This window comes from Hemitrygon akajei, chromosome 3 (assembly GCF_048418815.1).
Source record: "Hemitrygon akajei chromosome 3, sHemAka1.3, whole genome shotgun sequence".
Lineage (NCBI taxonomy): Eukaryota > Metazoa > Chordata > Chondrichthyes > Myliobatiformes > Dasyatidae > Hemitrygon > Hemitrygon akajei.
The window spans coordinates 205385213-205401574 of NC_133126.1; the positions used below are offsets into that span (position 1 = coordinate 205385213).

General features: G+C 43.8%; 1 protein-coding gene across 6 annotated transcripts in view; it reads right to left on the minus strand.

Annotated features, from left to right (window-relative positions):
• LOC140725797 (tumor protein 63-like) overlaps positions 1 to 16362 on the minus strand; it is a 152842-nt gene that overhangs the window by 91995 nt on the left and 44485 nt on the right. For all 6 annotated transcript variants that reach the window (XM_073041721.1, XM_073041720.1, XM_073041723.1 and 3 more), the window contains exon 2: positions 13676 to 13927. In XM_073041721.1, coding sequence (XP_072897822.1) covers positions 13676 to 13927 — 252 coding nt within the window. The remainder of the gene's footprint in view (positions 1 to 13675; positions 13928 to 16362) is intronic.

The following is a 16362-nucleotide window of genomic DNA, read 5'->3' on the forward strand; positions in this document are numbered from 1 at the left end:
TGACAAATGAGCATATGCCCACAAGAAAACAAATCTCAGTGTGGTATATGGTGACATATATGCACTTTTAACTTTGGAAAGTACACTGCAGAATGAGATGGGAGAATGAAGATCTGGCTGAGTGATGCCATAACAATCTCTCACTCAATGTCAGCAAGACCAAGGAGCCAATTCTTGACTTCAGAGGAAGAAAACCGGAGATCCATGAGCCAGTCCTCATCAGAGGATGAGTAGCGGAGAGGGTCAGCAACTTTAAATTCCCTGGAGCACCTGTCCAGGACCCAACACACGTGCAATTACAAAGAAAGCACAGCAGCACCTCTACTTCCTTAGGTTTGCAGACATGACATTTAAAACTTTGACAAACCTCTACAGATGTGTAGTGGAGAGTGTATTAACTGCCTGTATCACAGCCTGGTATGAAAATACCGATGCTCTTTAAATGAAAATGCTACAAAAAGCAGTGGATATGACCCAGTCTATCACAGGTAAATCCCTCGTTACCACAGAGCACATCTACATGCAGCATTGTCGCAGGAACCCAGCATCCATCATCAGGGACCAGGCCAGGCTCTCTTCTAGTTGCTGTCATCAGGAAGAAGCCTCAGGATTCATACCACCAGGTTCAGGAACAGCTATTACCCCTCCACCCTCAGGATCCTGAACCAGAGAGGATAACGTCACTCAACTTCACTCACTCCATCACTGAACTGTGCCCACAACCTATGGATTCACTTTCAAGGACTCTTCATCTCATGTTCTCAATATTTATTGCTTATTTATTTATTATTTTTATTTGGCTTGTTTTTTTCTTTGTATTTACTATGAATACCCACAAGAAAAGAAACGTCAGTGTGGTATATGGTGACATATATGTACTCGTAACTTTGGAAAGTACACTGCAGAATGAGGTGGGTGACGCTCTCATACCTTAGCAGCCTGAAACTCGTCTGAGGAAGACGGGCATCTGGCAGGAAGAACCCTTTCACTGTCAGCCAAGAAAGGTCCTGGTGCTTGTCTGTAAGTTCTGGTGACTAAGCACCAGTATGCTCGGGGGATCGTTAGAATGGATCCACTTGCAGGTTGAGTTGGTTAAAGAAGGCAAATTCAATGTTGGCATTCATTGCGAGAGGACTAGAATGTAAAAATAAAGATGTAATGCTGAGGCTTTAGAAGGCAGTGGTCAGGCCTCACTTGGAGTATTGTGAGCTGTTTTGGGCCCTTTATCTAAGAAAAAATGTGCTGGCATGGGAGAGGGTTCAGAGGAGGTTCATGAGTATGATCCTGGGAATGAAAGGGTTAACGTACGAGGAGTGTTTGATGGCTTTGGGCCTGTACCCGCTGGAGTTTAGAAGAATGAGGGGGGATCATATTGAAACCAATTGAATATTGAAAGGCCTAGACGGAGTTGATGTGGAGAGGATGTTTCCTATAGAGGAGGAGTTTGGGACCAGACAGCACAGCCTCAGATTTGAGGGACGCCCACAGCTGAGGAGGAACTTCTTTAGCCGTAGGGTGGTGAATCTGTGGAATTCACTGCCACAGACAGCTGTGGAGGCCGAGTCATTGGGTATATTTAAAGCGCAGTTTGATAGGTTCTTGATCAGTCAGGGTGGCAAAGGTTATAGAGAGAAGGTGGAAAATGGGGCTGAGAGGGATAATAAATCAGCCATGGTGGTATGATGGAGCAGACTCGAGGGTCCAAATAGTCTAATTCTGTGGTCTTAGCAACATCAATAGCACCTGGTAGCCTGGTTCCTTCCTGACCTGTGATTGTTGAGGGCTCCGGGGTGTTGGTGAACCTCCGAGGGATTTGATACTGGGAGAATCAGCGATGGCAATGGATGTTTACAAATCTTTTACTTGGAGATACATTGTGGAATTGGTCTTTCGGGCCTTTGAGCTGTGTCACCCAGCAAACCCGCCAACCTGACCTGGTATGTCTTTGGACCGTGGGAGGAACCTGGAGCACCTGGAGGAGGCCACACACATTCCAAGGGGATGAAAGTACAACTCGTAACATCAAAGCCGGGGTTGAACTGCGATGCCACAAGCTCTAATATTGTTGCACTAACCGTGGCATCACAATTGGATGACAGCAGTAGTTATCTTGGTTTTCACACGGTGTAGAGGGAGCACCACACCCACAATCTCATTGTCTGTTTGGTTACCTCTGCACTGCACCCATTTCTTGCTGCTGTGCTGGCAACTCCACACTTTCCCAGCACCATCAGGTGCTGCCCGGCAAGTAGGCTGGGCGTGCTGTGGGAATGGCTGTTCCCACAGATCAGGTGTCATGGCAACCATGGCCTTTTCAACTTGAGAAAACACTCCCACAAGCTGGGAAGTCATAAAGAATAAAAGCTTTCACCTTTTTTTCTCTTCTGAATCCAGATGTCTCCTGTATTACCCGTTTGACCGTGGATTCCCAGCTGACAAATTAGGTGCAGTCACTATATATTCAAATCAAGCGAGGGAACCAGAAATACAGGAGCTGTTGTTGGGTCTGGTGTGCCCAGGTTGCTTTTCTTCACTTCAGCCCTACTCTAATAGTTTAGAGTTGACTGTTTTCCCACTACATCAGTAAGGGCTCCCAAACTGCTCAGGTTACTCCAAGTACTGCCTCAGCATTACATTCTTGCTTTTAAAGTTCAAAGTAAAATTTATTATCAAAGTACATATATGTCACCATATATAACTGTGAGATTCATTTTCCTGCAGGCATACTCAATAGGATCAGTGAAGGTCCCCACCCAGCTGGGTGTTCAACCAGTGTGAGGGTGCCAAAAACAACAACCTGTGCAAACACAAAAAGAAAGAAAAAATGAAATAATAATGAATAAATAAAAAGCAATAAATATTGAGAACATGAGATGAAGAGTTCTTGAAACTGAATCTATATGTTATGGGAACGGTTCAGCGATGGGACAAGTGAAGTTGTATGAATTCTAGCTCGAGCCTGATGGTGGAGGGGTATTAACTGTTCCTGATCCTGGTGCTGTGAGACCTGAGGCTCCTCTATCTCCTTCCTGATGGAAGCAGTGAGAAAAGACCAGGGCCTGGATGGTGGGGTCCTTGAAGATGGATGGTGCTTTTCTGCGATGAGGCTTTACCTGTGATGGACTGGGCTGTATCCACTACATTTTGTACGGTTTTACATTCCAGGGTTTTGGTGCTTCCTTACCACGCCATGATGCAAGCTCGGTAAAGGGGTGCTTTAGTGAGAGATGTCAGTCGTCTCCGGAGCAGGGAGCTGGCCACAGACTGGTGCACTTCACGCTCCATGCGCAGGCACATGGATGCTGGGTGCAGGACAACTACGACTCCGGGGTGTCGAAGATCTATCTTGGGCCCAGCATATTGAAGCAATTACAAAGAAGGCACGACAGCAGCTATATTTCATTAGGGGTTTGAGGAGACTCGGTATGTCATCACTCACACATTTCTACAGATGGTAAAAATTTCTACAGGGTCTTTTAAGAGCCTCTTAGATAGGTACAAAGAGCTTAGAAAAATAGAGGACTATGCGCTCGGGTAATTTCTAGAGTAGGTTGCATGACCAGCACAACATTGTGGGCTGAAGGGCCTGTAATGTGCTGTGGATTTCTATGTTCTATATTCTAGTTGCACTGGGAGGGCACTCTAACTGGTTACATCACTGTCTGGCTTGGAGGGGCCGCTGCACAGGATCAGGAAAAGCGGCAGAAAGTTGTAAACTCAGCCAGCTCCACGATGGGCACCAGCCTCCCCAGCGTCGAGAACACCTTCTAAAGGCAATGCCTCAAAAGGCGGACATCCATTATTAAGCACCCCATCACCCAGGACATGGCCTCTTCTCATTGCTTCCAATGAGAAGGAAGAGTTACAAGAGACTGAGGACACACACTCAACATTTTAGCAACAGCTTCTTCCCCTTCACCGTCAGATTTCTGAATTAACCCATGAACACCACCTCACTAATAGTTTTCTTTTTTTGCTTGCTTTTTGCACTACTTATTTAATTAAATTTTAAAAATATATATGTTTCTTATTGTAATCTATAGTATTTTTTTACTATGTACTGTTGGCGCAAAACAACCAATTTCACAACGTATGCCAGTGATATAAAACCTGATTCTGATTTGGATTTGTGTAGGAGAGATCCCAAAAAGGTGGAAAAGTTCACCAGCGCAGGGAAACATTGGTGGTAATAATGGGTTTGCTTTGGAAAATTTACTGGATTATCGATGCTACAATCTTCCAGTAAACCACATGACCATGGTGAGTAATTTTCCTGTTTACTTCAAAGTTTCTCAGCCAGGGCAGGACAGGTTTGATCAGGTAGGATTTTGGAACAGGGTGGCTTCCCTCATCCAGACTCACGCTGTGGGCGATAGACACAGGCAAGTTGCAACACAAAACGAACGCGTTACTAGGTTCTCCGGCGCCTCTGGTCTTGTCTCTCTCGCATAGCTTGCAAGTAGTGTCATGTCCTGCAAATTCTGAAATCTGTTTCATGTGTCAGATTGATACAGCCTTTCTTTCACACACACCTGCCTGGTGTCTGGGAAAAAAAACAACCTTGGCTTGCAGAAGGAAAGGAAAGGGCAAAAAATGATCACTTTGACTGAACTAGTATTTAAACCTTAAACACAAAATATTCTGCAGATCCTGCAGATCCAGAGACACACACAGAAACTGCTGGAGGAACTCAGCAGGTCAGGCAGCTTCTATGCAAATGTATTAATAATTGATGTTTCAGGCCGAGACCCTTTATCAGGACTGGAAAGGAAGGGGGAAGATGCCGGAATAAGGAGGTAGGGGTTGGGAACAGGACAAACTAGAAGGTGAGAGGTGAGATCAGATGGGTGGGAGAGGGGGATGAAGTGAGAAGCTGGGAGGTGATAGGTGGAAAAGGCAAAAGAATCTATTTCTTCAGCGCAAAGAAGCAGAGGAGAGTGGACCATGGGATAAAGGGAAGGAGGAAGGACACCATGGACAGAAGGCATGAGAGGGAAAATAGAATGGGACAGGCTGAAAGGTGATTAGATCTGTCATCAGTGAGAGAAAATGTGCAGGACGATAAGCAACACAATCAAAAATAATTATAACATGCAAAGAGATTTATGTGGCCATTACCTTCCTCCAATGACATGAGCTCCTGTTACATATGCCAGTGTTGGGAATGCAGAGTGCTGCTTCAGAAGTAAACGGCCTCATCTAAATTACAGTTCAATTTGATCAGCGATACTTTTCTACCCGCAATCACTCATCATTCAGGATAAAGGTTCCCAAATTATATCATTGGGACAAAACTTGCCTCTGCTCCTCGATTTACCAATGTTAACAAGAACATCAAAGAAGACCGTAGACGATAAGACATTGGATCAAGTGAGGCTATTCGGCCCAGTGAATCTGCTCTGCCATTCTATCACGGCTGATTTATTCTCCCGCCTTCTCCCCGTAACCTTTGATGCCTTGGCTAATCAAAAGACCATTAACCTCTGCTTTAAATAAATCCAATGACTTGGTCTCCACAACTGCCTGTGGTACTATAGAAAACATTCCCTCCCCATCCACTCTAACTGCCCTTTCAATATTCACCAGGTCTCAATGAGAACCCCCCTCATTCTTCTGAACTCCAGTGAGTACAGACCCAGAGCCTTTAAACACTCCTCATGCATTAACCCTTTTGTTCCTGGAATTATTCTCATGAGCCTTCTCTGGACCCTCTTCAATGTCAGCACATCCTTTCTAAGATAAGAAGCCTAAACTGTTCACAGTCCTCCAAGTGTGGTCTGACCAATGCCTGACAAAAGAAATGCGAAATAAAAAACCAGAAGGAACCAACAAACCAAATGTTATTCCTGTATATGAGGGAAGCTGAAGACAGTGAAAGAAGACTCCAGCTGAAGTCTTTCTTACCTTTATTTTCCAAATTCTAGCAAATTATTTGAACATCTCCTCCATGTTATCTTCTGTGGTTCTTTATTGTTTATATGTGGGTTCACGTACATACGTACGAGAGGGAGACTGATGGGTATGCTAATGTGAGAGGCTTTGCAGAGGTGCAGAACAGGGCTTGTCTGGATAGGAGGGCATTTGCTATAATGAGAGGTTGTTTCCTCCTGAGTGGCGGAGATCAAGGTTTATAAGATTATGAGAGGCGTAATACCTTGTTCCCAGAGTTGAAATGTCTAATATGAGAGGGCGTGCATTTAAGGTGGGGGGTAATTTTAAAGATGGGAGGGGCAAGTTTTTTATTTAGAGAGTGGTGGCTGCCTGGAGTGGTGGGTGGAGGCAGATTCATTAGAGGCTTTTAAGAGATGTTTAGATAGACTCATGAATGTGAGGAAAATGGAAGGATATGGACATTGTGTAGGCAGAAGGGACTAGTTTAGTTGGCTATTTGATGATTTTGTTTGGCACAACACTGAGGGCTGAAGGGTCTGTTCCTGTTCTGTGTTCTACGGACTCCATTTCCCCCTTTGGCGTAACGATGTCATTATTATATGCGTGTGGATTTGTGCACATGATGGAGTGAGAGAGAGGAAGGGCAAGGCCAAGTGTGTGTGTGTATTTGATTTTCATCCTTCTCTGATTTCCATTTTTTGACATTTTTTTATTAGAATGCTGACACATTCCAAAGGACTGAGAAGTCTATAGATTCTCATGTTTAGAGCAATTTGATGTGAAAAACAAGTCGTAACAGGTCTCAGCGCATAAACAAGTTCATACCGTGTCACATGCTGAATGGGCTGGTAGCAGATGTTCTGTACAAGCCACATCTTGCTTTTTGCTCAAGCTTTTGAATGAAAACTATAGTCTTGATTTAAATGTATTATCCTGAGGAAGGGGGTTAGACAACGACGCACAATTCTAACCAATCTTTATAGGAGCACCATCGAGAATATCCTGTCTAGCTGCATCACCGTCCAGTACGGGAACTGCAAGGCATCTGACAGTGAGTCCCTACAAAGGATTGTGAGGATGTTGGGAGGATCACTGGGGTCTCTGTCCCACCCAGTAGAGATATTTATCAGGACGGCTACAAACACAGGGCCTTTAGCATTGACAATGATCCCCCTCATCTGTCCAACAATCTCTTTGACCCCAACAATCAGGCAGGGAGGTACTGTAGCATTAGGACAAGGACTGTTAATATGGGAAACAGCTTCTTCCCCCAGACTGTGAGATACTGAACTCCCTGCTGCCACCCAGTCTCGTCACGTATGAAGCACCAGTCGTGTTACACTGTCTACTCTGTAACATATCGTATTCGCACCATATTACTTGTTAATTTACAAGGCAGTATTTCTTTGTGTGTTGTCTTTGAGTTATACGTATGGTGTGTGTAGTGCGGTCCGGAGGAATGCTGTTTCGTTTGCTGGTATATGTGTGTACTGTGTGTACAGCACGGTCCGGAGGAACGTTGTTTCATTTGCTGGTATACGTGTGCAGAATTAGGTCCATTCAGCCCATCGAGTCTTCTCTTCCTCTCCATCATAGCTGATTTATTATCCTCTCAATCCCATTTTCCTGTGTTCTCTTTGACACCCTGAGTAACCAAGAACCTATCAACCTCCACTTTAAAATGACCGCCTCCAAGTAGTAAATCTATGGAATTCATTGTCACAGACGGCTGTGAAGGCCAAGTCATTGAGTGTATTTAAAGCGGAGGTTGATAGGTCCTTCATTAGTCTACATTCGAAGGCAGTAGAGGGATAATAAATCAGCCATGATGGAATGGTGGTACAAATTCGATGGGCTGAATGGCATAATTCTGTTCCTGTGTCTGAGAGTCTTGTTATCAATATGCATAAATATTACACAATGAAATATACTTTATAATATTTATACTTTAAAATGGCTATTTAAAAATACTATATTTAAATGCTGGCAACTCTTGCAACACCACTGTTCCCAAACTGTATGTGCCTCTGCCGTTCAGCTGAGTGGGGAGCGGAGCCTGCTACATGGGCACCCATTGCTCTCCATATCGTACTGTCCTGGCTTGCGTATCATGTGGACAGCTAGGATGCAATCTTCATGGTTGACCTGACAAAGGGAGTGCCAAAGTGTGGAATGGTTTAGTTTTTATGCTAATCTCTTGCAGATGTATTGCTCTGTTTAACTTTCTGTAAATGGGTTAGAAAGCTATTAGCTTTTTTTCTTCTTCAGCTTCATATCTGTTAGAACTTGTAATGTCATTCCAGATCCTGGAGCAAGGAGACCATGTATGGTCACCAGACTGACCACAACTACTGGCCTTGCCAGTAACAATCCTATTCTACAAATGAAAGGAAAAGGATATTGCAAGGCCCTTTGATGTGCTGTGGACTGTAAAACCAGACCATCTATAGGCCATCACCAGGGAGTGGTAGTATAGGGTTGCCTCTCTGACTGGTGTTGTTTGTCACCTGGATGATAACACGGTTAAGTGGATCAGCAGATCTGAGACTGGGGGGTGGGGTGAGCGGATGGAATTCAGTGCAGACATGTGTGAGGCATTGCACTTAGGGAGGACAAGCCAGGCTAGGTCCTACATGGTGAGCAGTAGGGCACTGAGGACTGTGAGGACAGAGGGATCTAGGAACACAGATGTATAATTCATTGAAAGTGACATCACAGTCAGATAGGGTCATAAAGAAAGTTTTGGCATCATTGGCTTTCATAAATCAATGTACTGAGTACAGGAGTTGGGATGATACGTTGGAGTTGTCTAAGACATTGGTGAGGCCCAGTTTGGAGTATTGTGTGCAGTTTTGGTCACCTACCTACTGGAAAGATGTAAATAAGATTGAAAGAGTGCAGAGAAAATTTACAAGGATGTTCCCAGGATTTGAGGATCCAAGTTATAGGAAAAGCCTGAATAGGTTAGGACTCAAAGAGCACAGAAGAATGAGGGGAGATTTGATAGAGGTATTTAAAATTATGATGGCTATAAATAGGGTAAATGCAAGAAGGCTTTTTCCACTGAGGCTGGGTGAGACGAGAACTAGAGGGCAAGGGTTAAACGTGAATATTTAATTGAAACACAAGGAAAAATTTATTCAGTCAGAGAATGGTGAGAGTGTGGGATGAGCAGCCAGCACAAGTGATTTGATTTCAACATTTAAGAGAAATTTAGATAGGTACTTGGACAGGAGGGGTATGGAGCCGCAGGTTGATGGGACTAGACAGTTTAATGGCTTGTCATGGACTAGATGGGCCAAAAAGCCTTTTTCTATGACTTTATTGGGAAGGCTTACCAACCAGACAGCTATTAGATCCAAGTGTTGAACAATCATTCTAAAACACTGATTTTGTAGGGAAAGGATAAATATCTTACTTGATTCCACTGCTCCAGTGAAGTTAAAGACAAATTAAAACGGCAAAAACTAGACCCCAAAAAGATTCAGTTAATCAGCGCTCCCCAGACCAAACTTTCAAGACACTCACAAACAGGGTGTGCTTCTCTCAGCCCTCCTTATCCTTTCCCTGCAGCAGGAATACCTTTCCTTATTCATTTCAAAGAGATAACATTTTAAAAACTTTCAAAATCTGAACCAAAATCAGGTTCAGTATCAGTGGCATATGTCATGAAATTTTTAAATATCACTGGAATACAGGATGTCGTGAAATTTGTTGTTTTCTGGCAGCAGAACATCGCAATACACAACAGAAAATGTAAATTACAATTATGAATTACATATAAAAAATAAATGAAATACACAGTGTAAAAAGACAGGGAAAAATAGGAAGTGTCCATGGATCATTATCCATTCAGAAATCTGATGGTGGAGGGGAAGAGGCTGTTCCTGAAACATTGAGAGTGTTTCTTCAGGCTCCTGCACCTCCTCCCTGATGGTAGCAATGAGAAAAGGGCATGCCTGTACCTCCTCTATTGTAAAGAGTTCACACTATCTCCTCGTAACTCTGCTCAATTCCAATCAATGTCATCTAACTCTGCTCATGGCTGGAAGTAACCCTAAGACTCCAATTATGGCCTAACCATGGTTTTGTTCACACCTATCAATCATTCCTTCTTTGTCCTCTATTCACTGTAAATTATACATTTCGCCCGGTATCTGTTACCTTCTGCTTGCATTCACACTTACAATTCATGTTTGGCTGGATTCTAAACACAAGAGATTCTGCAGATGCAGGAAATCCAGAGCAACACACAAGATGCTGGAGAAGCTCAGCAGGTCAGGGCAACAGAGAGCCAAATATTTGGGCTGAGACCCTTCGTCAGGACTGGAAAGGAAGGGGGAAGATGCCAGATTAAGAAGGTGTGGGGAGGAGGAGGAGGACAAGCTGTAGGTGATAGGTGAAGCCGCAAGAAAGGCGGGAGGGGGAGGTGAAGCTCAGAGGTGAAAGGTGGAAAAGGTAAAGGGCTAGAGAAGAAGGAATCTGACAGGAGACGAGAGTGTTGCTCTGACTGTGGCAGGAGTGGAGACCAGTGGCCAACATGTCAGAACAGGGATGGGGATAGGAATTAAAATGGCTGGCCACTGGGAAAGCCCACATGGAGCCAGCTGCCTGCTTTGCAAGGCTGATGATGCTCTCACAATTAGAAACAAAACCCTATCCTCTCACTTCCTGGAGAAAAAAAGAGACCATCTCCCTCACAAGCAAGAGAAAATCTGCAGATGGTGGAAATCCAAGCAACACACACAAAATGCTGGAGGAATTAAGCTGGCCAAGTAGCATCTATATTCTCTAACCCTGAACCTAAACCATCCATAGCAACTGTTATGCCTATCTACTCTAATCTTTGGCCCAATCTGTCCATAGCAACCATGATGCCTATCTACTCTAGCCCTCAGCCTAATCCATTCATAGCAGCCATGATTCCTATCTACTCTAACCCTCAGCAACCATAATCCTATTTGTCTCCTTTAGGCCAGCGTCCCTCTGCTCCTTTCCTAGTGTTGGATTAGGGTGTAGAATTCTTATTTTTCTGTAAGGTATAGGAGCAGAAGAAGGGCCATTTGGCCCATTGAGTCTGCTCCATCATTTCATCATGGCTGATCCATTTTCCTCTCAACCCCATTTTCCTGCCTTCTTCCGTAACTTTTCATACCCTGACTATTAACCTCTGCTTTAATTACACCCAGTGAATTGGCCTCCACACTGCCTGTGGCAACAAATTCACCAGTCTCTAGCTAAATACTTCCTCCTTATCTCCATTTAAATGGACTATCCTCCACTTTGAGGCTGTGCCCTCTGACCAGAGGGCACAGCCTCAAAGTTGTGTTTTCCATAGGAAACATTCTCTACAAATCTACTCTATCTGTATCTTTCAACATTTGATAGGTTACAATGAAATCTCCTGTTATTCTTCTAAACTCCAAGAGAGTACACATCCAGAGCCATCAATCGCTCCTCATTTCTCTTCATTCCTGGAATCATTCTCATGAACCCTCTCTATGGGCCCAAAACTGCTCACAATTAGGCCTCACCAATGGCTTATAAAGCAAGCATTATATCCTTGCTTTTATATCATAGTCTTCTTGAAATGAATGCTTACATTCAATTGTCTTTCTTAACACTGACTCAACCTACAAGTTAACCTTGACATGGACTCCCAAATCCCTTTGCACCCTGGATTTTTGAATTTTCTCTCCATTTAGAAAATAATTAAACTAACAAAGAATGCTGATCAAACAATATATTTACAATATTATGCAAATATTACTGAAATATTAAAGACACACCACTCCTTCCTGTTTAGCTATCAATTCTAATTCAATATACTGGTGTTTAATCATGTTATGCTTTGTAACTCCAGAAAAGTACTGAGTATCGACCCTAATGCCCTTCATTACATTCTACACCTCCATGACGTCACCTCTCATCCTCTGCAGCACCAGTGACAACAAACCCAATACCATCCAATCTCCCCTTTGTTTCAGGCCAATCCTGGTGAATACCTCTGCTCTCTTTCCAATGATACCACATGCTTCCTGTGGTGTGGTAGAAACATAGAAAACCTACAGCACAATACAGGCCCTTCGGTCCACAAAGCTGTGCTGAACATGTCCTTACCTGAGAAATTACCTAGGGTTACCCATAGCCCTCTATTTTTCTGAGCTCCATGTACCTGTCCAGGAGTCTCTTAAAAGACCCTATCGTATCCATGTTCACTACTGTCGGCAGCAGCCCATTCCATGCACTAACCACTCTCTGAGTAAAAAACTTACCCCTGACATCTCCTCTGTACCTTCTTCCAAGCACCTTAAAACTGTGCCCTCTTGTGCTAGCCACTTCAGCCCTGGGAAAAAAGCCTCTGACTATCCACACCATCAATGCCTCTCAGCATGTTACACATCTCTTTCAGGTCATCTCTCATTCTCTGTCGCTCCAAGGAAAAAAGGCCAAGTTCACTCAACCTATTCTCATAAGGCATGCTGCCCAATCCGGGCAACATCCTTGTAAATCTCCTCTGCACCCTTTCTATGGCTTCCACATCCTTCCTGTAGTGAGGCGACCAGAACTGAGCACAGTACTCCAAGTGAGGTCTGACCAGGGTCCTATATAGCTGCAACATTACCTCTCGGCTCCTAAATTCAATCTCATGATTGATTAAAGTCAATGAACTGTATGCTTTCTTAACCACAGAGTCAACATGCGCAGCATTTTTGAGTGTCCTATGAACTCAGACCCCAAGATCCCTCTGATCCTCCACACTGCTAAGTCTTACCATTAATATTGTATTCTGCCATCATATTTGACCTACCAAAATGAACCCCCTCACACTTATCTGGGTTGAACTTTATTTGCCACTTCTCAGCCCAGTTTTGCATCCTGACGATGTCCTGCTGTAACCTCTGACAGCCCTCCACACTATCCACAACACTCCCAACCTTTGTGTCATCAGCAAATGTACTAACCCATCCTTCCACTTCTTCGTCCAAGTCATTTATAAAAATCGCGAAGGGTCCCAGAACAGATCCCTGAGGCACACCACTGGTGACCGACCTCCATGCAGAATATGACCCGTCTACAACCACTCTTTGCCTTCTGTGGGCAAGCCAGTTCTGGATCCACAAAGCAATGTTCCCTCGGATTCCATGCCTCCTTACTTTCTCAATAAGCCTTGCATGGGGTACCTTGTCAAATGCCTTGCTGAAGTCCATATACACTACATCTACTGCTCTACCGTCATCATCAGTGTGGTGATCAGGACCGTACACAAAGTTACAAATATTGTGTTTTGAACAGTTACATTTGGATATGGCAACTCCCACAGTCAATAACCACAGGACCATAAGACTTGGCAGCAGCATTAGGCCATTTGGCCCATCGAGTCTGCCCCACCATTCTATCACGGCTGATTTATTGTCCCTCTCAACCCTATTCTCCTGCCTTCTCCCCATAACCTTTGCCACCCTGAATCAAGAACCTATGACCCTCTGCTTTAAATATGTCCAATGACTTGTTCTTCACCACCATTTGTAGCAATGAAATCCGGAGATTCATCACCCTCTGGTTAAAGAAATTCCTCCTCATCTCCATTTACAATGAACACAGTTATTTGTGTTTTTAATTATTATTATCGTATTGCTTTTTTGTGCTGCATTGGATCCAGAGTAACAATTACTTTCTTCTCCTTTACACTTGTGGACTGGAAATGACAGTAAACATTCTTGAATCATGAAACATTGGCCACAGGCATTGCAAAAATCAAACTGACATTGAGATCACCTACCGTCCACGTAGCAGATTTGGCCGTGCTGGACTGCTGGAATGACACATCAAAGCCATGTGGGCCTGGATAGTCAGTATTGGACGGGATGGCTGGTGATGGGGAGAGAGCTTCAAAGGTCGAGCTGGGCTGGGCATACGGAGAAGGTGCCGTCACACTGGTGGGGTGCTCGTTGCTGTAAGGGCTTGTGGACGATGACCCATTCGGCATCTGCTGCTCCATACTGTTGAGGAGCCCCAAGTTCGTGAACTGAGGCTACAGGGGGCAGAGAGAGAAAGAAAGAAAACATGGCGTTAGTGATGGACACATTGCCATTCTGACCTGTTAGTCCATGCTCTCCTCCACTGCCTGGATGAAGCCAAACTCCATCTGGGGAGCAAAACCTCATATTCCCTCTGCACCGCCTCCAACCTAATGGTACTAGCATCGGTTTCTCCAACTTCTAGTAATGACTCTCCCTACCTCCTCATTTTTCCATTTCCCATTCTGACTCCTTTCCTCAGCTGCCCAACACCTCCCTTTGCTTCCCCTCCTCCTTACTTTTCTCCCATGGTCCACTCTCCTTTCCCATCAGCTTCATCTCCAATTTAGTGCTTTACCTTTTCCACCTATCCACTCGCAGCTTCTTATTTCAAAATCCTTCGCACCCATGGATTTTCCCCTCACCTGGTTTCACCTATTACCTGCCAGCTTGTACTCCTTTCCCTCCCCGCCGTCTTCTGCCACCTTCCTTTCCAGTCCTGAGCTCCTCCAGCAACATGTGTGTGATGGCATTAACAATGTTCTCATTTGCACTGCCTGTGAATAATATCTGAGGTTATGCACAACAATTCTCTCTAAAGCTGCTTCCAATCCCAAATCCCGTTCTGACATGTCAGTCCATGGCCTCTTTTGGAACGATGAGCCCACTCTCCTCTCCAATTAGATTCCTTCTCCTCCAGCCCTTTGCCTTTTCCACCTATCACCTCCCAGCATCCCCCTTTCCCACCCACCTGGTCTCACCTATCACCTTCAAGGTTGTCCTCAGTCCTTTCCCCCCACCTTCTTATTCCAACATGTTCCCTCTTCCTTCTCAGTCCTGGTGAAAGGACTCAGCCTGAAACGTCAACTGTTTATTCATTTTTATAGATGCTGCCTGATCAGCTGAGTTCCCCCAGCATTTTGTGTGTTCCTAAAGTATTCACAGTTCAGATTGATTTCATTACGCATTGTAGTGGTCTACTATGAAAAATTATTTTTGCCTGCTCTGCACAGAAAAGCGAGTTAAACAGCTCCACCGATAAATTCCATTCTGCAATTCACAACCGTCAAAATGTTTAGATTTTTTTGGAATGAAAGTAGCCGATACTACCCAGTCCATCATGGGTAAAGCCCTCCCCACCATTGAGTACGTCTACATGGAGAGCTGTCGCAGGAAAGCATCCTCCATCATCAGGGACCCCCACCACCTAAGACATGCTCTCTTCTTGCTGCTGCCATCAGGAAGAAGGAGTCTCAGGACCCACACCACCATGTTCAGGAACATTTATTACCCCCCAACCATCAGGATCTTGAACCAGAGGGGATAACTTCACTCACCCCATCACTGAACTGTTCCCATTACCTATGGACTCACTTTCAAGGACTCTTCACCTCGTTCTCGATATTTGTTGCTTATTTACTTATTATTATTTTGTTTCTTTTTCTTTTTATATTTGCAGTTTACTGTCTTTTATACTTTGGTTATTTATCTGTCTTGTCCGTGGCCTTTCATTGACTCTATTGAGTTTCTTTGATTTGACTGTGAAGGAATCTCTGGGTTGTACATGCTGATATAGAGACACAGCGGACACATTGGGACCAGTACATTTTGGCACAATTAGCCAGCATCTCAATGAAATAATTAAAAGGTATAAAAAAGAAGACAAACTACGTTTAACTGGGTAACAGTTTATGTATTTAAATGAAATACAGAACAAATTGGAACACTACCAATACATTTACAGTACCAGAAAATGGTGCATTAGTTCCTAATAGTTATCAACGGAGGAATTTATCCACCGTGTTGTTTTGATTGATAGTAAATGAACAAAATCAGAGCAAATAACTAGTACAGATAATGGACTGCCTTCACATAATGTTTTTGATGATTGCATCCTCCAAGTCTTCACTTTCATTGTAACACTTGAGATGATAGTTGATACCTTCACAATTCCTAACTTGGTGAAGTAGTGAAACTGTTTCATTTCCACTCCTGGTCATTTCAGCATCTCCAATACTGAATGCTTGAAACCACAGAGAACAAAACAGCTCCAAGTTATTTTTCTTCTTATTTCCTGCCAACTATCACTGACAAAAATCACTGCTTTTTGAACACCCACGCTATGGATGCTATTTAAAAACTGACCGCTCTAAGCTCGGTGGGAGTCAATAGATTGTAGTCCAATGGCCACACAAGTACACTAACCCAATCTAGTGGCACAGAGTCTCAAATCTTCTTGATATAGCTTTAACAGTTGTCCCAAATAAATGGCTGTACTGATTAACCAAAGGCTTGATAACCAGAATCCACTGTACATTGATAATAAATTTACTTTGAGCATTGCTTCCACAGAGGCACTGTTCAAAATGCAGCATTTTACTATCAGCGACCATTTGGTAAATTAGCCTCACGATTCAGCAACTCTGATCAATGGTCAGCAACCTGTTTT